This window comes from Macaca fascicularis, chromosome 6 (genome assembly GCF_037993035.2).
Source record: "Macaca fascicularis isolate 582-1 chromosome 6, T2T-MFA8v1.1".
Classification (NCBI taxonomy): domain Eukaryota; kingdom Metazoa; phylum Chordata; class Mammalia; order Primates; family Cercopithecidae; genus Macaca; species Macaca fascicularis.
Window position 1 is genome coordinate 117,541,204 of NC_088380.1, and position 19,957 is coordinate 117,561,160.

At 33.7% G+C, this 19,957-nt stretch overlaps 1 protein-coding gene across 2 annotated transcripts in view; it reads left to right on the forward strand.

Annotated features, from left to right (window-relative positions):
* The window catches only part of WDR36 (WD repeat domain 36), a 37,792-nt gene that overhangs the window by 11,364 nt on the left and 6,471 nt on the right, over positions 1-19,957 (forward strand). The window contains exons 7-20 of one of the 2 annotated variants that reach the window (XR_012414579.1): positions 206-338; positions 589-764; positions 1,107-1,227; positions 1,705-1,770; positions 2,457-2,543; positions 3,702-3,847; positions 6,587-6,701; positions 7,183-7,348; positions 7,565-7,673; positions 9,450-9,529; positions 10,793-10,985; positions 15,404-15,511; positions 16,910-17,007; positions 17,407-17,552. Coding sequence is in view for 1 of the 2 variants with exons in the window: in XM_005557499.5 (XP_005557556.2) it covers positions 206-338; positions 589-764; positions 1,107-1,227; positions 1,705-1,770; positions 2,457-2,543; positions 3,702-3,847; positions 6,587-6,701; positions 7,183-7,348; positions 7,565-7,673; positions 9,450-9,529; positions 15,404-15,511; positions 16,910-17,007; positions 17,407-17,552 (1,551 nt within the window). In the remaining variant the exon portion in view is untranslated. The remainder of the gene's footprint in view (positions 1-205; positions 339-588; positions 765-1,106; positions 1,228-1,704; positions 1,771-2,456; positions 2,544-3,701; positions 3,848-6,586; positions 6,702-7,182; positions 7,349-7,564; positions 7,674-9,449; positions 9,530-10,792; positions 10,986-15,403; positions 15,512-16,909; positions 17,008-17,406; positions 17,553-19,957) is intronic. The other variant, XM_005557499.5, reaches the window with a different exon arrangement.

The window sequence follows — 19,957 nt, forward strand, 5'->3', positions numbered from 1 at the left end:
AGTAATTTGGAAAAGTTGTTTCTGAATACTTCTATGCTGAATAAAAAAGTATGCTGGAATGGTAATACTTGTTGAGTTTTTCTGCCATCTTTAAGAAGATACTTCATTATTTCTTTTGACAGCACCTAATAAATGATGCATATCATCAGGATTATTAAAGCTATTTTGCTTTAGAAAATAAAAGTTTGAATAATCTAATTTTTAGGCACCAGCTGTGGATGTTGTTGCTATTGGTCTTATGTCAGGTCAAGTTATCATACACAACATTAAATTTAATGAAACATTAATGAAGTTTCGTCAAGACTGGGGACCCATTACTTCAATATCATTTCGCACAGGTAACTTTTAACATACTTATTGATAGAAGATAAGAACACTTAAAATTCATTATTTAAAAGTCAAATGTTTTTTGTCTTCTGATAGCTTAATCTAATAGAAGTGAATGAATACTGGAGTAAAAGGCAAAGAAATATGAATAGATTATTGGTATATAGTTCTTTCTAACTTTATGGATTAAAAGGGAAGAGAGAATTCTTATTTTGGGGGATCTAGAAGTATTTTTCTTGATGTATTTTATTTTAATAACAGATGGTCATCCAGTAATGGCAGCTGGAAGCCCATGTGGCCATATCGGACTCTGGGATCTGGAAGACAAAAAATTAATCAACCAAATGAGAAATGCACACTCTACAGCAATTGCCGGACTGACATTTCTCCATAGAGAGCCACTTCTTGTCACAAATGGCGCTGACAATGCTCTCAGGGTATTAGGATTGTTGTTATCTTCCTGACTCATCTAACTTACCCTTCGGGTTATTACAAGCTTGCTTTAATGTGTCAGCTTTCAACCTAGAAGATGAAAGGAATATGGAATGAGATACTGGTATAGATGAGACAAGAAGCACAGCAGGTGACATGATTGCAGCGTAGCGGGAAAGAATTACAGTTTATTTCTCTCCCAGTACCCACTCCCTCCCTTGTAGCTCCAGGGTCACTGGCTTAGCAAGCACTACTCAATGCCAGTTGATTTATGTAGGGGGTGATTTGACTACTTGCAGATCAGATGGAACATTGTAGAAGAACTTTACATTTTTATTTCTTGGCAGATATGGATATTTGATGGTCCTACAGGTGAAGGCCGACTTTTGAGATTCAGAATGGGTCATAGTGCTCCTCTTACCAGTATCAGATATTATGGACAGAATGGACAGCAGATTCTAAGTGCAAGTGAGCTTCTGTTTCATACTATTAGTTTATTTCAGCAAGTATTGAGATGTGGGTGCCCAGTATTAGGTTTGATATTTATACATATTTAGATTCACATATCTCTTTGAGTGACTTAGAAGTCTGGGTAAAACTAAGAGTCCTTTTTGTCTACTTGAGAAGCACTATAGATATTATTATCTGTGCTTAATGTGTCCTTCTGTTTACTAATCCTCAGAGACAGAATGGTCAGATTCTAAAAATTCTGTTAGTCTGCTGAAAATTATTAGTACCTCATTTTCATTTTATCCTTTGTTCTTACTAAATGCCATTCTATAAAATGTTCAATATTTTAATGAAGTAGTTGCAATCTGGTTTTCCCTTTAAACTGTCCCAAACTGTAACTTCAAGATTTTCAAATTGAATTTTATAAAATTTGTGATTCACATAGTCCCTCGTTTTGATGAAGCTTGATTAGAGATTTTCTGTGTATATCAACAGGTCAAGATGGAACTCTTCAGTCATTTTCCACAGTACACGAAAAATTCAATAAGAGCTTGGGACATGGTAGGTCCTTTGCAAGACAGAAAATAAGCTGGTCACGAAAGAAACATTTTGACATTCTGTGAAACAACTGGAAGAGGTTTCATTAATGCATTTTATTTTTTCTCGGATGAACTAGACAAACATGTATGGAAGAGGTAGTAAGATTCCTAGGATCAAAGTTGCTATAGAAGTGGTTGAGGTTCTGCTATGAGGTTATTGAAAAAGGTTAGACATCTTGGGTGGTAAAAACATACGGCTGCCACCCAAAAGATGTTGATGGCCTTACTTGAGGTACTGTACAGTGCACAGTTTTTAAAATGGAAGGTAGCTTAGAGAAAGCATCAAAGTAAGCAGCATCCAATTATTTTGCCTTAAAGCAATCATTTTGTTCTCTTTCTCTTTTCATAGTTTCCAGCCTTTGAAAGATTGTATTAAACAACAAAATCTTACTCAGTTTTATTATTACTAATTTTAAGTGACTGTCTTATACAATTCATGCATGTATATAAATTTAAACATTTTTTAACAATATCTAAAATAACTTTTCTTAGAATTAAAAAATAACAGTGGCAATAACATCTTTTGTTTTTGACTTAAATGGGAATGTCTTGAACTTTATAGTTATAAGACAATGATAACTTTTCTTTTATATACACTTTTTATTAAGGATTCATAGCTATCTATGTTCCCGTCTCCCCCAACCTCAGGGTTAATAAATAAAAAGAGAGTCAAACGTAAAGGACTTCAGAATACCATGTCAGTGAGACTTCCACCCATCACAAAGTTTGCAGCAGGTAAGTAACTTCATACTGTGTTTTGAGAAGTTCTCCTTTGTCATTTATTTCCTACTGTGTGCTATTTTATTTTCTCTGTTTTAATAAATGCTTTTACAAATATTAATAAGCATTCAGAAGGTAACCCCAGGTGCATGCTGGTCTTGTGTGAAGACTAAAAATGAGTTATTTTAAATGTAACTTCTCATCTATTAACCTTAGGCTTTGCTCTTCTCTATAACAGGTATTTATAATATTTGATTTTATAGCCTTTCTTTTTGTTTTGTCATATGCCTAGTATAATGAAAGTTACTAATGTAAAAAGAACTGGAACAGCAAAGTATGAGAACACAGAGGTCTGACTAATTAAGATCTAAGACTACTGAGGTCTTAGTATACTATGTCATTTGATCAATGCTTCTTTCAAAGAAGTGATTTTAAGAAAAATATAGATAATGGGTTTGTTGCGTGAAATCTATCATGGGAAATTACTGTGTAGGCACCATTTCTATTTGAAAGTTATTATTATGACACCTTTCTGTTTTCTTAGAGCTTGAATGATGTTTCTAAATACATTTGAATCACATCACTCATCTGCTTAAAATTTTTTAGTGGCTTCTTACACCTTTAGAGTGGAATCTCATCTCCTTAACATGACTTCCAAGACCTTTTGTAGTGTGGTCCTGATTGCCTTGCCCTACTCCTGTCCCTCCCAAGAAGATACTACACTTACTTGCTGTCCTGCGTTTTGTTCGTTTTTTCTTGTGCATGTTATCCCCCCTGCTAATTTCTACTTGTTCTACCACTCTATCCAGAGAGCCATTTACTTTCCCCAAATCTCCTGAGTGGTCTTATAAGAAAACACTGTCATACTTTATGATATGATAATTTCTTCTAATTAGAATCTCTTGTTAGGTATGTTAATTAGCTTGATTTAGCCATTCCACAATGTATACATATCACAACATTATGTTCTATGCCATAAACATAACTACACACACTTTTTATTCGTCAATTAAAATATAGTAACCTCTTGTTAGATTGGAAACATTGCTATCAGGTATTACCTGTTTGTTTTACTGTTGTATCCGTAGTGTCTGAAATATTAGCTGCCTAATAAGTAATAGATGAATAACAGAATGAAAAGTAATTTGATTTATGATTTTCATTACGTTTTAGAGGAAGCTCGTGAAAGTGACTGGGATGGTATCATTGCTTGCCATCAAGGTAAGCTATCTTGCTCAACCTGGAATTATCAAAAATCTACAATAGGTGCTTACTTTCTCAAGCCAAAAGAGATGAAGAAAGATGACATAACTGCAACAGTAAGTGAGCTTGTTTATAAGAGTATCTTCTCTTTAAAACTTTCCTATGGAAATCTTGTTATACTCAAGGTTTCTGATCATAATATTGATTGAAAGAACGTAGTTTAACATTTTAAAGCATTGCGTAACCCAAGGCCACAAAGATTTGCTCCTGTGGCTTCTAAGAGTTTTCTAGTTTTAGCTCTTATATTTAGGTTTATTCTCTCTGAATTGATTTTTGTGTATGGTATGATAAAGGGGTCCAAATTCGTTTTTTCGCATGTGGATATCCAGTTGTCCCAGCACTATTTGTTCAAAAGACTATTCTTTCTCCGTTAATGATCTTGTTACCTCTACTGAAAGTCATTTGACCTTGTATGTAAGAATTCATTTCTGGACTCGGAATTCTCTTCCATTGGTCTGTATGTCTGTTCTTATACCAGTACCACACTGTCTTGATTTTGGTAGCTTGTGGTAAGTTGTGAAATCAGGAAGTGTGACTTCTCCAGGTTTTTTGTTCTTTTTTCAAGATTGTTTTGGCTTTTCTGGTCCCTTGTATTTCCATATGGATTTTAGAATGAGCTTATCAATTTCTGCAAAAAAAAAGCAGCTACAATTTTGACAGGGATCTCATTTTGATTTTGCAGATCAGTTTGAGTGTTGTCTCTGATCTATGAACATGGGGTGTTTTTCCATTTATTGAGATTTTTCTTAATTTTTCAACAATATTCTGTAGTTGTTTGTATATAAGTCTTACACTTCTTTGGGTACATTTTTCCTAGTATTCTTTTTAATGTTATTGAAGTAGAGTTTTTTTTTTTTTTTTTTTTTTGGATTGTTCATTGAGAGTGTGTCAAAATGCAATTGATTTTTACATTATTGATCTCATATCTTGTAACCTTGCTGAACTTGTTTATTAGTTCTAATAGTTTTTAATAGATGCCTCTGCTTTTGAAAATGCTTATTAAAAGTGTAACTCAACATTCAACCCTGTTTTATACAAATGGCATCGTAAGTATGTATATTCTATTCTCTGTAGTATGAAAATCCAGTCTTAAGTTTTTATATAATTTTCTAAACCATAAAGATTCTATCTTATGCTCCCTTAGGGACGTTTACCTACATAGTTTTGAGTAATGGTTATAATAGTAGTGGTAATCACAGGTAACATTTTCTGTGTGATTACTTTGTTCCAGGCTTTCTCTCTAGCATGGATTATTTCATATTTTCCTCACAACAGTCCTACAGCACGGTGCATTGGTTAGATGCTTTTTATGGACAGTAAAACAGGTTTTATGAGTAATATGCCTAAGATCAATGTAGCGAGTAAGAGGCAGAGCTGGGATTTTAACCTGAGACAATTCGTTCTAGAGAATCTATTCTTATAGCCCATAGGGATCACTCATAGAACATTTAGCATGTGTGTATACTATGATATGTGGCTGGAGTTGAGTCATTTGTCTGACAGTCTCAGCTATCTGGAACAAAGCCAGTAACTGATAAGTAATAAGCAAAAGTAAGTATAGAGAGCCTGTGCACTAAAGTACAATTTGTTTCTCAAAAATAACACTCACGGGTTTATTTTTGCTTTGTTTGACTTAGATAATACATTAGAATGAATAAATTAGAAGAGATTGCCAGGAGCAGGCCAACTAAAAACAGTAACTTCCTTAAAAGAATATAATGCAGGATGGTGTAGGGCCTGTATTACTTGTAGGTTACAGCGTACGAGCTCCTTTAGTTTCCTAATTGTATAACTATACAACATAGCGTAAACATTTATGAATTTTTCAAAATAGGTCAGCTTAATGTTTGTGTTTCATTTAGGAAGATAAAATGTTTTTTAACCATAGTAATTTCCTATCTGAAATACGTATTTTTTTTAAAGAAATCTTTATTTAGAAAAATGTATGTATGTAAAACGTATTTATGTGATGCAATGTAAATATGTCTTGACTCAGTGGTATGTCAGACTTTATGTTGCTTTCCTTAGTTAAATAAACCTTCATTAAATCCTTTCTATTTAGTTTGTATAAGTCATCTGTTTAGATGTAAATTCAATATAGATGTAAATTGAATTATCTCTTGGGTGGATGACATCTGACTGACACACATTGGCAATCAGTTATTTCTCCAGCAGTGACCAAATATGTAGCCAGTCTCATGTTTTCAATATAGAGAAAATATATTGACATAATATTGATATTTTAAGTATTAAAATGAGTTTATGTTATGGAGGCTGCTTATAAACCAAATATTTTCTCTGTAGTGTCTTATATATTTCCTTCCTAATATGTCATAATTAAAACATTTTGGGCTTTTGCTTGGCCATTCTAACTAATGATATGTTTTTTGTTTGATGTCAGCCGTGGAAGCGGTTACAAAAGGCAAGACAAAAAGAAATTAGGCAAAAGAAATGTTTTGACTTTAGCCTTGTTAATAAATTAAAAATTGAAGGCTAGTCCTATATATAGTTCTCTTGACTTTGTACATTTAAATTGAGTTAACCTTAGTTATGTTTTGTTTTCTTAGATAATGATTCTTCATACTTTTTAAAGAATGGAGATAGAATCTAGCTTGCATGCTTGTACACCCAAATAAAATTACTTTATGTTTAAAAAAACTAACGAAGCAATTCATTTATCATACTTTTTTTAAATAAAAAGGAACAAGTAGATAAAAAATACTTTGGAAAGCATAAAGTGCAATAAAAATGTTAGTTATTTTCTTTGTCATTTGTGGGTTGTTTTTTTCTTAAAGGCAGTGGATATAACTTCTTGTGGAAACTTTGCTGTAATTGGCCTCTCATCAGGAACTGTAGATGTATATAACATGCAGTCTGGTATACATCGAGGAAGTTTTGGCAAGGATCAAGGTATAGATTTTTTTTCTTTGTTTTTAATTAATATAGGTAGATATAAGACTAGTAGTGAAAGCTGGCATGTATAATCTTTAAGTGCTGGGCATTTTGCTAAAGTTGAAGATGGGTTATAATCAACTCTATATGGCAGAGACTGCCATTGTATCATAAGGACCATGTTGAAAGAGAAAAGTCATGGATACCTAAGAGTTTTGTGGATATTATTCAGATTAATTTTTTTTCTTCTCTCCTTTAAGCAGAAAATCTTAACAAACTTTTCAAACCTATGTTGTATCAATCTGATTTCTGTTTTTTTACTCGAACAATATTAATAATTAAGAATCTTCTTACACCCCTAAAATCCAGATTTATTTCAAGATTTTAAAGGATATTTAAATGGCAGCTTATATATTTGAATGAAGGAATCACTGTGTGTATTGTTCAGAAAGAAACATTGTCAATTCTGATTTTTTTTCTTTTGACATCTACCTTACAGCTCACAAGGGATCTGTTAGAGGCGTCGCAGTGGATGGATTAAACCAGTTGACAGTTACAACTGGTAGTGAAGGATTACTCAAATTCTGGAACTTTAAAAACAAAATTTTAATTCATTCTGTGAGCCTCAGTTCATCTCCAAATATCATGTTGCTACATAGAGACAGGTAAACTTTGAATGATAATGGATTTTCTCTTTGATTCTTTTGGTAAAAGTTATAAAGTCACAAGTTACCAAGTGGGAAAAATCAGACGATTTAGTAAAGAACAACATTTGGCTTAATTTCTCCCAAAGTGTATTTGATTTAACCAAATTCAAGTGGATGTGAGACTTTAGTTCAAGGGTTTTTTGTTTATTAAAACTGGTGCATTTATCTTGCTAGTGGCATTCTGGGACTCGCCTTGGATGACTTCTCCATTAGTGTTCTGGACATAGAAACTAGGAAGATTGTCAGAGAGTTTTCTGGACACCAAGGCCAAATAAATGACATGGTAAAACAAACTCTAACTGATAAAACTTTACTCATTTCTACTTTTATTTGGGTGTGTTATCCTTTAATAGCCTTAAAATCATTATATGAGGTGGTCATCTATTTTAATTTGCAGGCTGTTTTTCAAAGATTTTAAAGGAAAATTTTGAATTGAAAGTTAATATTTTTCAGGGAGTTGATGCCATCAAATTGAAATGTAAGTTTTAGAGCTCATCTTTTTTTTCATTAACTCTAAACAAGGCCAAATTATACTTTAGAGAATGAATGATCCATTGGCCTATATGTCATTCTTAATATTAAAATAGGCTGGGAGAACTCATTTCTGTTTTACTGTGTATGGAATGAATTAATAGTAGGAAGCCATTTGCCTGGAATACCTGGTATCTGGTTTATTTTACTTTAGTGCTATTTTTAGAGTTTATATATCTTAACTCTGAAAGGGTTTAATTAATAAAAATATGCTTAAGTTTACTATTATATTCTTATAATGGGATGTATGATGGAAAGAAGTCAACTAGTTTAAAAAGCGTGTTTAATTAAAAAGTACTTTTAAAATAAATTTGTCACTTGAGGACCATATTAAGTATATGGTATCATTTTTCATCTATTGCAGATACCTTGATTTACTTGAAAACAGAAAATGTAAAATAAAAATAAAATCTTAATACTTAGTGACAAACCCAACAGCTACATTTACTAGTTCTCACACCAAAAATCAGAATTTACTCCTTTCCTTAAAAATTGAAGGAAAAAAACCTGGTCAGGACATTGTGTTCTGCAGATAGGAGGTTGGCAGAATTACACATCAACGGAATTTGTTTTGACAGCATCTGTAGAAACGAGGATGGGATTGGGTTAATTGTGCTGAAATGGCACTTTTGCAAACATCTGTCAGTGTCAACTTGCTCTTCCTATTTCTTTTTCAAACCTTGCTTTCAACTTGTATATCTCGAGTTTCCTTGCTCAGTAATAAGGTACTCCCGTTAGTTAAATCTGTGAGCATTTATAACATGACTTTACCTGTCAGAATCATTCTTTCCCATCCTTTACTATCTGTACCACCCTTCTGTAAATTGATCTATCTGTAACTTGAGATTTGAGTTCCCATTATATTACGGCAGCCTGATGAACAAATTAACATTTATGTATCCCGGTATCATCTACTAATTTAAACTGCTGGATGAACAATCTACTACAACTGTAGACTGTAAAGTTTTTCCTTTTGGGTCACCTTTCACTTGTGATCTGATTTGTGCCTCACAACCCTTAGGTACTACAGGCAAGGAGATCTATTATTTATCCATTTTCATAGCTAGAAAAAATAATAGGTGGCATAAGTAGTTTATTTAAATTTATTTTGAAAATCTGATTATAATTTGTTTAGAAATAAAGCATTATTAAAAGAGAAAAGATTTTTAACTTAAGCTTCAAGAAAAGCAAGCCCTTATCACACACATAAACATAGTCTATAAATAAAGATTATGATTTGAAAATTAATGCAGTACACTTAACTTTTTTAACTTTTAATAATTCATTTAAAAGTCTCATCTTTATCCAGATTCCAAATCAGTGGTATTTAGGAAGTGGTATTTTCTTTTATATAAAATAAGACAGTTTGAATGTTAGTCAAATTAATTTTTTTATGAAGCCTGCATTATCTTTTCATTTATTACATTCTTTAAGGTGTTAACTATATATACATACACATACATACAAATATATTCATATATATTTACATATTTTTTTTGTGTATATATATATTTTTTTTGATTTAAAGGCTTTTAGTCCTGATGGTCGTTGGTTAATAAGTGCTGCAATGGATTGCTCTATTAGGACTTGGGACCTTCCTTCTGGGTGGTAAGTTTATATTTCTAAATCCCTAACCTCTATAAGATTTCTAAGTTATTTTCTTCACATGTGACTTTTACCTATAGTTAATGGGTTATATGCTTTGTCAATGTGACTATATTTGGAGATTTTTCTGACATGACTATATTGTATCCTTGGAGTGTTTTTGATAACTAAACAGCAGGTAGTAGTGTCATGAAACGTAGTAGAAAAATGAAATCTTACTTAGATTTTCTCATCCTGCAAAATTGAGATACAGAAGCAAGTTGCCTAAACCTTAAGAAAGCTCATTTGGCCTTTTTGATTCTCCAAAATAAAGCTCAGACTTTAAGATGGCAAACTTTTATTTTGAGTTTGTTTAGTTCATGCTGAATTTAGTTAAAAGGTCAAACCCCTTAACTTTTCCTTTTTGTGTGTCTCTTCTGTTTCTCTGATGTAATTCTTAAAAGAAGGCATTTTAGATAGTCTTAGTCCTTTTTGTGTTGCTTATAACAGAATATTGAAACTCGGTTATTTCTAAAGAAAAGAAGTTTATTTCTTACACTTTGGGGGATTGAGAAGACCCGGGTCAAGGGGCCATATCTGGTGAGAGCCTTCTTGCTAGTGGAGACTCTCCGAAGAGTCGCAAGGTGGTATGGGGTATCACAGAGTAAGGGGGCTGAGCGTGATAATGTAACAGCTTGAGTCTGTCTTCCTCTTCTTATAAAGCCACCAGTTTCCCTTTCATGATAATCCCTTAATCCATGAATGGGTTTATCCGTTAATGAGGACAGAGTCCTCATGATCCAATCACCTCTTAAAGGCACTCCCTCTCAATACCGTGACATTGGGGATTAAGTGTAAACATGAGTTTTGGAGGGGACATTCAAACAATATCTTAAAGTGGTAAAAATGTGAGTCTTCGGATTTGGTTAAAACCTGACAAATGTTCAGAAATCTATTTCATGGGTTGAAATTTGCTACTAATCCCGGACTTTAAAGAGAAAACAACCAATTCTGTAAATCATATGAACAGAGGAGACATACAGAATGTGTGTGGGCTTTATTGTTAAAAATTAAGTAGGTATAGATACCATTTAAAGTCATATCATTTAACATAGGATTGCTTAGATGACTATGAAGAAAGGAAGAATTATGGGAATAGCAAAACATCTAATTTAACAGTAACATGCCATTAGAGAAAGATAGGTGAGAAAAATGAGAAGGAAAGTGGTACTTTTTAATCTAAAATATTCCTAAATTAAGCTCTGTTCACTTCCTCTTCCTACTCAGGAATTGAATAAGCTCATATATGAAAACAGTTTGACCTTTAGGAGGGAAAAACTCTGACGTCCTCAGTTCCCTTCAACTTTGAAACAGGCCTGAGGCATACCTACCCATCTTGTGTATACACTGGATTTATAAGCACAGCTAACGATTGTCACTAGTGGATCCAGCTTTAATAACCAGGAACCTTTGTCCACAGGTGTGTCTCTTTCACTTAAAATAGAGTGAAGCAAAATCTAATTTATTGACCATATCCTCCTTTGGCTTCAGAAAGTTCACTAAAAGTTGGCATTTCTTTAATTAAAAAAAATTTTGTTAAAGACACTATTAGAATATTAGTGTCTGTCACTTCTTAGGCTGTTGCTATTTTCTAAAAGTTAATGTTATATAATTTGAATTGCTTTAAAATAAGAAAGTTGTATAAATAGTAGAGTTGGCATAATGCCTTTTTCATTTTCCTTTTTAATAGTTTATATTAGTGGGAGAGATTATTCAGTAGTAGTAAAGTGGCAATGTATTTTAAGTGGTAAATTTGTCTTTGGAATGGAAAAATTAGGATCCGAAAGTAGCATTCAAAGCCACTAACCTTTGACTCAGCATTAGCCTTTTGCTGAATTTATTATATCAGTAAAAAGTTGAACAGATTCAAATCTGATAGCTTTTCAGTTCTAGTATCTTTATTTTTAGGTGAACATAGGCAATTTTAAGTGAATAGAGAGGCATGAAGCTGGGTGTAGCACAAGAGCAAGAAGTGACCACATCGAATTGTTAAAAGGAAATGTAATAAAATCTAAATTGATTGGAGAAAAGTATATTTTTATTAAAGAAAAAAGTTTTTGGTTAACATTTGAAGTGGACCAAATGAGAGAGCTGGAATAACTATCCAACAACTGCTGCTGCTTAGTAGCAACGAAGCTAAGATTTACAATGTGCTGCTAGGCACTGTATATGCTTTTATTTTTCATATCCTAACAAGTTGTAGGTACTATTACTGTTATTAGTCCCATTTCAAAAATGAGGAAGTGGAGGCTATTTGAGAAATTAAGTGATTTGCCCAAGGCGACATAGTTTATAAATGACAGAGCACAAAATAAGCACAGGAGAAACAAATAGGTTTCTTAACAGTTATGTTATCATCTTTGCTCAGACTGTATTTGTCTCGTTTTAAGTATGAACTGATTTTGTTGGAAAAAAACATAATTAGTGTGACAGCCTTTGGAAATTACTAGTTCTTCTTTTAATTAAATAATTTGAATAATGAAAACACATTACATAGCCTGGAAAGTGAAGCTATCTATGAGTAAACCTTTGAGTGTATTAACATACAGGTATATCCATCTGGAATTGTGCCTATCTGAAACAAATTGCATGGGTGTTAAACTTTCTTGTAAAGTTTTTTTAAAGTGCTGAAATATTTGTTATGTTTGTAAAATTTTCAGAGGAACTGAGTTGAAATTTTTTGTCTCTGAAGTTATCATTCCTCTACCACTACCACCACCTTTTATGTCTGGTTGTTTTTGATCTAACAGAAATTCGGATTGAATTCTTTTTTTTTTTTTTCCTGAGACGAAGTCTTGCTCTGTTGCCCAGGCTAGACAGTGCAACCTCCATCTCCTAGGTTCAAGCAATTCTCCTGCCTCAGCTTCCTGAGCAGCTGGGACCACAGGCATGTGTCACCATGCCCGGCTAAATGTTTTGTTTTTTTTTTTTAATGGAGTTGGGGTTTCACCATGTGGCCAGGCTGATCTCAAACTCCTGACCTCAAGTGATCCACCCACCTCGGCCTCCCAAAGTGCTGGGATTACAGCCGTGAGCCACCGTGCCTGGCCCAGATTGCGTTCTTTGAGGGGTGAGAAATACATAAAATTAAATAATCTGAATAGAACTTTTCATTTGTTCTGTCTCACCCAACCCCTACTACTTCCTGAGGAGCATTACGTGAGAAGAATTGGAATAGACATTGTTTTGAATTTCTCACTGAGGCAGAAACATCCCCTTCTACTCCTTAAAGATTTCTGTGGAAGGTGATTTTAGCACTTTGGAAATAGAACATATGGAAGCAGTCTCCATTTGCTCAGAATAATAATCAGAAACAACCTTCTGAATGGTTATGCAGGGCTCAAATCTTGTAAATCTGATCCCTTAGAATAGGAATTGTATTAATATTCTTTGAGAAAAAATTATAAGGTACCTGCGACTTATTTTTTAACATTAGCATGAAACTATATGGTAGTTTTAGGTCTGGGATGAGCCTGTGCATTTATGTTTTATGAACTAATGTGGCAGTGTAGAATAGCTGTGTATGTGGAAACCACCTTCCTCAATTTGGTGGTTTTATATAATGGAAGTCCCATCTGCCTACACACCACAGCTGTGGAAATGAAGTTACACAATGAAGTTGACAAGATAATTATAGTATGAAGTAAAATAAGTTTGCTCAAGCAGTAAGCTTTCTTTTTAACAGATAGTTCCTAAACATGTTAGGAGGTTTTACCCTTCACATATGTAAACTTTTGATGAGTAATATTCAGACAAAGGAAATACCTTAAGATTTGAAATTGCCATGTTTTAGGTTTAATCTTTGTATGTGTTAGGATAATATCTTCATCTGTGGATTGTTTGGATTAAGTGACTTAACATAAATAATTTAATAGTCCATGGCATAGAATAAGTGCTTAGCAACATGTTTTCTTCTCCCCAATTCCCTTGATTCCCAATAAAAGCCATTCTTGTGAGCTTTCAAAACAGACTTGAAGAGAAATCAGACAAGTTATTGCTTCCTTCCCCATAATGGACAGTTAAACAGCAGTCGTTTTCCTGAACACACTTTGATGTGTGTGTGTTTGTTTCCGGTGCTTCTAATTGTTGTCTTTTCTTTCCATCTTGCATTCATTGTTTAAGGTTTATATTTTTATTGACTCTTTCAGCAAATTGAGAGAGGCGTTTTACCATGGGCAAGCAACTTAATGTCTCACACTGGACAGTCTTCATTTACATTTGAGCTGCTCACAGTGTGTGTCCCATGAATCACCAATGTAGGCATACTCTGGGTGTTTGTAAGCTATTGCCCTCTTTTTGTGTTTTAGTTTCAGTAGTAGCTTTACTATAATTTATGTTGGCTAACAATATAAATTGGGTAGAACTGCTTGGGTGAAAATCCTGACCCAATTGCTTTCTACCTTGAGCGAGTTTTCAAATCCTACTGGACCTCAGTTTTCTGGACTGTATGGTAAGGACGGATCTGCCTTATAGGGTTTGTGAAGATTCGATTAGTTAGCACACTCAAGTGCTGAGGATACTTCCTCACACAGAGCACTAAAAAAGTGTTAATCTTGTTCTTGAAATAATTTGTATTAATGTACATCTGGAACTTGAGTCATTTGTGTGTACTTTCCTATGGATAATATATTGGCTTCAGAAAAGCTGTAATTAAAAACCACTGTACTCTCCTTAAAGCTTTTCTCACTTTTAGCAAGCCTAAGGAGTGTTTCAGCAGGATTCAGATGAGTGTAGGCCTTTCTCTTTGCTGCTTAAATCTACCTCTTTTCACTTCCTGCTACCACCATCCTAGTTATTTTTTTGATTGTTAAATGATTACTACCATACTGTCACCATTCTCTCTGTTCAAATATATTCTGCATTCTTATGGCAAGTTTTCTATGTAAGTGAAGATTATGCCACTATCTCCTCTTAAGTGATTAATGACTTTCCATCAATTATAAGATTGAAACAAACTCAGGTGTTTGGTATATAAGACATTGTATGCAGCCTTATGCTTATGCTTAATAGTCCTACAAAACTGCACTCCTCACTTTACACAATTGTATTTTCCCTTGCCTTATCCACCACCTTTCTCTTAGCCAGGAAGTGCTTTCTCTACTAGACACCAATATCCATTGAAATCCTGTCCATTTGTAAAGCTCCTCTCAAACATAAGTGTTCTCTGTGAAGCCTGTTCTGAGTCTTCTACCTGGTTTGTAGTTACTCTCCCTTTCACCCCAACTTGTAAATCCCTTCAGCAGTTTAAAGCTGTGGGGCTAGTTTCCATAAATTGCTTTATGGTTCTTCTCTAGAGACTGAATTGTCATGTGTTTCATGTATAGCATAATTACTTATTTCAAAAACAGGTAGAGTTGCTGAAAAGCTTTTTTTTAAATTAGCATTCTTATTTACATCCATTTTGTTATATTACTTTCTCCTTTTGCCTAAGCTTTTCATCAGTTTCACTGAAGTAACAAAAATATAGAATACTGATAATTAGATTTATTTTAAATGTTATGTCTTTAGAATTGTCTCCAGGTCAGTCTACCAAAATTTAGTATTCGAGAAAAAAAGATTTCCTCCTGCTTCCTCCCTGTTGTTGAAACTGCTTCTCCAGTTAGTTAGTCTAGTGAATGTTGTCTTTCTCATTAAGTGAGATTATTTTCACATAGTAACTTAGTTAACAAAGCTATTTATTAGTGGTGACTTTCTGATCGATGCTGGTGATTTAAGAAAAAAAAAAAAAAAACATTTTCTGCATCTCTTATCCCTTGTCTTTTTGGCAAAAATATTTTTGTGAATTTTATCCTTTTTGGTAGAGTTCAAATACTTTTAACATGTCAATTATTTCTGTAGCCTTATAGACTGCTTTTTGTTGGACTCGGCTCCTCTCAATGTTTCTATGTCTCCTACTGGAGACTTTCTGGCAACTTCCCATGTGGACCACCTTGGAATTTTTCTATGGTAAGTTCTTTCATATGGTTCTGTTTGGGGATGAAGATTTTATTGTCAGAGAGTTAGAGTCACTAAAATTGTCATTTAGGCTGTTTTTAAATTTATTAAATGGAAATGTCACAAGTTAACATAGATTTAATTCACTGTAAGTCTGTGAGTGATTCAACGTCTGCTCGATAATGTAGACAGCTTTGCTTCAGTATGTATTCCAAACCACGTGATTGATTTTTATCTGTTATCATATTTGGCTTTTATTTGCGGAAAGAATAAGTGAGTTCTAAAAGTTTAGGAAAAGGAGTCCCCAGTCACGCCATGGTTTTCCTGCCAGTATCCCACAACTACTTTTTGACCTTGGCCAATCACTTCTGAACCTCAGCCTAGTTTGTCTATAAAATAAGGCATAAGTATAAGCAGAATACTTTCTGAGAGATTTATTCTGTTTGCATGACTTTTCATAACTGTGTAAAGATACTTATGTGATCTTCAAATTTTGATGAACCTGTAAGGGACTATGATTGCTCATAATAACTAGAACATCACCTGGGTTTAGAAAAATTTTGTTTCTTTCCTAACTTTATACATCTATTGGGTAAAAGAAATTGATTTTTTTAAAAAATTAATGATAAAATGTTGTAATTACATTTGAAGATACAAAAGGAATTTTAATATATAATAGAAATAGACCCTGTTCACCTTAATTTGTAAAATGGAGTATCTTAGAATCCATGAGGCTTCAACAATTCAGAAAAGAACAGCTGTGAGCACTCACAGCAGGAGTATGGCCCCTCTCTATAAAGTACTGCTATTAATAACTTGAAACCTGAGATTCTCAATTTTTATTTTCTATTACAGATTCATAAACTGTGGGAAAAAGAACCTGTCCCCTTCTTTGGGACTGGTATCTACATCCTGATTAGTCATCCATGGCCAGGGTGCGGGCTGAGAGGCAGAAATATGGCTACTTAGAGGGCCATTCTAGAGAAGGAGAATCTATGACCTTTCAGCAACCGCAAGAATATGCAGAGCAAGAATATGCTCAGCATATTCGCACTCTGACTTACTCTCTGAGTTCATCTTTCCTTCTGTTATAATTTACTTAAATAAAGGTTGATATATGTCAAAACAATATATGAAAGTTATTTTACCTTATAAAAGTATTATCTGCTACTGGTCTATCTTTAATATGTTTTTGTACTACGTCAGGAAAGAGACTCAATAATATATTTACACAACTTTGTTATGATGGCATCTATGATGTAAGTCAAGGGGTTTTTAAATTGATACAATCTATCTTTGAGGTCTTTTTTTAACTAATAAAAGTCTGGAGTTAAATTCAATATTGTAGAGTGTTTCTCTGAAGAAACTTTTTATAGTTTTAAAAATATTGCTTATGTTTTGATTTTTCAGGTCCAATATTTCCCTGTATTCAGTTGTTTCATTACGGCCACTTCCTGCAGATTATGTCCCTTCAGTAGTAATGCTTCCTGGTACTTGTCAAACCCAAGGTAATTACAAAATTGCAAAGCAGTTTTTGAGGTGTAATATTATAAACCTAATATAGGAGATATTGCTACCAAAGGCAAAGTTTAGTGCATTCAATCCAAGTGTTTTTTAACTGATATAAAAGACTTTGAATGACTTCATGAATTTAGGCAAAAATATAATTGATGTGGTATTGATAAGCTATCAAATAGTATACCAGTGAAACAGGTGTTTTGGGTCTAGTGATGGGAGTTTTAGTTATGATAAAATAAGAAAAAGACAGGGATAAGGAAATGAAATAAATGAACAGTTTACAAGGCTGCATTAAGTGAACATGTTATGAAATACAGATGGATTTGAAATGAATTAAGTTGCTTTTATATGATAAAAATCTTTTGTTTTACCTGAAAAAATTTTTTAAGATGTAGAAGTATCAGAAGAAACAGTAGAACCAAGTGATGAAATGATAGAGTATGATTCGCCAGAACAGTTGAATGAGCAATTGGTGACTCTTTCACTTCTTCCTGAATCACGATGGAAAAACCTTCTTAATCTTGATGTTATTAAGGTAATAATTAATACACTTAATAGACCCTAAGCATGCATCCAGAAGCATTTTTATTTTTTTAAGCAGAGAGAACTGCTCCTACTTGAGGGCATTAGAAGAGCAATTAATGTGTAAGATAACACTGACAATGCCATTTAATCAAATATTGTTTAATATGCTGTGATTATCACAAGATACTCATATATATGTCAACTTTGAGAACACTCAGCAGACATTTAGATGTGGCAAAAGTTCATCCTGTAACTACAGAGCTATTGGAAACTGATCTTTTAAAATCCAGCCTCATCACTTTTATATAAGTTTCTAAAACGAGTGGGAACAACTATAGCTGTTATAATGTATTTCTACTGCTAGGCATTTGAGGACTGGAGAAATTCCACTAGGCTTTCATTTTATTAAGTTAACCCCTTATCTCACACCATACCCTGTCAACTACTGAAAGATTTTTAGAACTTGCTGTGTCAGGGCCAGGTACGTAAGTTAACATGAACTAGGTACTAAATAATGTACCTGGAGAGTATGGTGGTGAAGAAAAAACAGCCCCTTTGTCCTTGAGGAATTTATGATTCTGCATGAAAAATGGACAACTATGGTATCGATTAGTATTTTTTTAGAGTATGTTTTATGACTCCCCACTAGTCAGTAGCAAAAACTACTGAAAAGAATACAATAGAGTGAAAAATTTCAGGCTACCTTTTGATCATGAATGCAAGTATTGTTTGGTGAAACTTGAATTGGTTAGACATACACGTACACTAGATCTGTTAGGTGTACTTAAGTCACAGTATGGGCTGTGGTAAAAAGTTTAAGGAACACCGACATAAGTAACTAATAAGATGTAATTATCCTTGTAACTAATAACACAAGAAAAGAAACATGTGTCTTGGGTAAGGAAAGAGAAGTTTTCACATTACATTTCCTCACAGAAGTTAAAATTGCTTCTTTTTACTTGCTAACTTTTTGAGAGATTAGTCATCAACATAAAGGTGTGCTGTCTAGGAGCATGGGCATGTTATGGAATCTCTTCATCATGCTCTCCACACTGTCAGCTTTAAAGGGAGTACTTTATGAAATAGTTCAAATGCAAGGCATTAATAAGTACAAATAGATTAGTGTGAGGGGAGCAATCAGAATAATGCTGAACTAATTGAACAGAGTTTTGGGGCTACTGTGGTCCTCACTAAGATATAGTTTGTACTGCATAAAATCATATATCAAAACATGAGTGGATTATCTTTATGATGGGAATATGTTAAAACCTCTAATATTTTTATTTTCTGCTGAATAAAAGAAGAGAATGTACCAAGACTATGGTTTACATTTGTCCTGTGGATAACTTCTATTTTTGCTTTTCTTTATAAGACTAGATAATTTGCAGGGCACTATGGAGTTCCTTCAAAGCCTTATGGTTTTAACAAATCAGTGACTGTCCCCTTTCTAACTCAAGAATGGTGAGTTAGAATGGTAACTGTGACTCATAACAGTCTCCACCATCCTAAAGGGCTCTGCTTACGCTACAGTTGGCAGTGCTTTGTCCTGTGTTCATGTGATCATTTTCTTTTATACCATGGCTTCACTTTGGAATAGAAAGTCTCCCTAGGGCTGCATAGCTCCTAAAGAATGGAAGAATAATGTGAGGTGAAATTGTGAGACTTCTTTATTAGGCACTTTCATCAAATGTTCCTGAGAGGTGGGGCATGGTGGTGCATGCCTGTAATCGCACTATTTTGGGAGGCTGAGGCGGGTGATCATTTAAGGTCAGGAGTTCGAGACCAGCCTGGCCAACATGTTGAAACCCCATCTCTACTATAAATACAAAAATTAGCCAGGCATGTTGGTATGCCCCTGTAATCCCAGCTGTTCTGGAGGCTGAGGCAGGAGAACTGCTTGAACCCAGGAGACAGAGGTTGTAGTGAGCTGAGATCACGCCACTGCACTCCAGCCTGGGCAATGGAGTGAAACTCCATCTCAAAAAAAAAAAAAAAAATGTTCCTGAGATACTGATATGTAGCAATGTACTTACCAAAACAAAATTCTTTCAGTGGAAATTCCAGTAGAGTTTTTCCTAATATAATTTTACTAGCATTTGAAATACTTATAAACCAGCAATAGTGTTTTCTTGCATTTTAAAAGCACAGAGTACTAAGGAAAAATTAAAATTCCAACAAAATAGAAGAATTAGAGCTGTACTTTGAAAGATTATCAAATTACTTATAATGTCAGTCTGCTTCTGTCTCCAAAGTTTCTCTGGAGAAAAGTAATTTAAGAAACCCTTTTGTATTAAGCATTTATGTAAATTTTGCTTTTCATCCTGTTTTGTGAAAGAGTTTGTACTCAATACAAAAAGAAATTTAAAATTACTTAACTGTTATATCTTCATGTAAATATTCATATTTCAGGAAAAT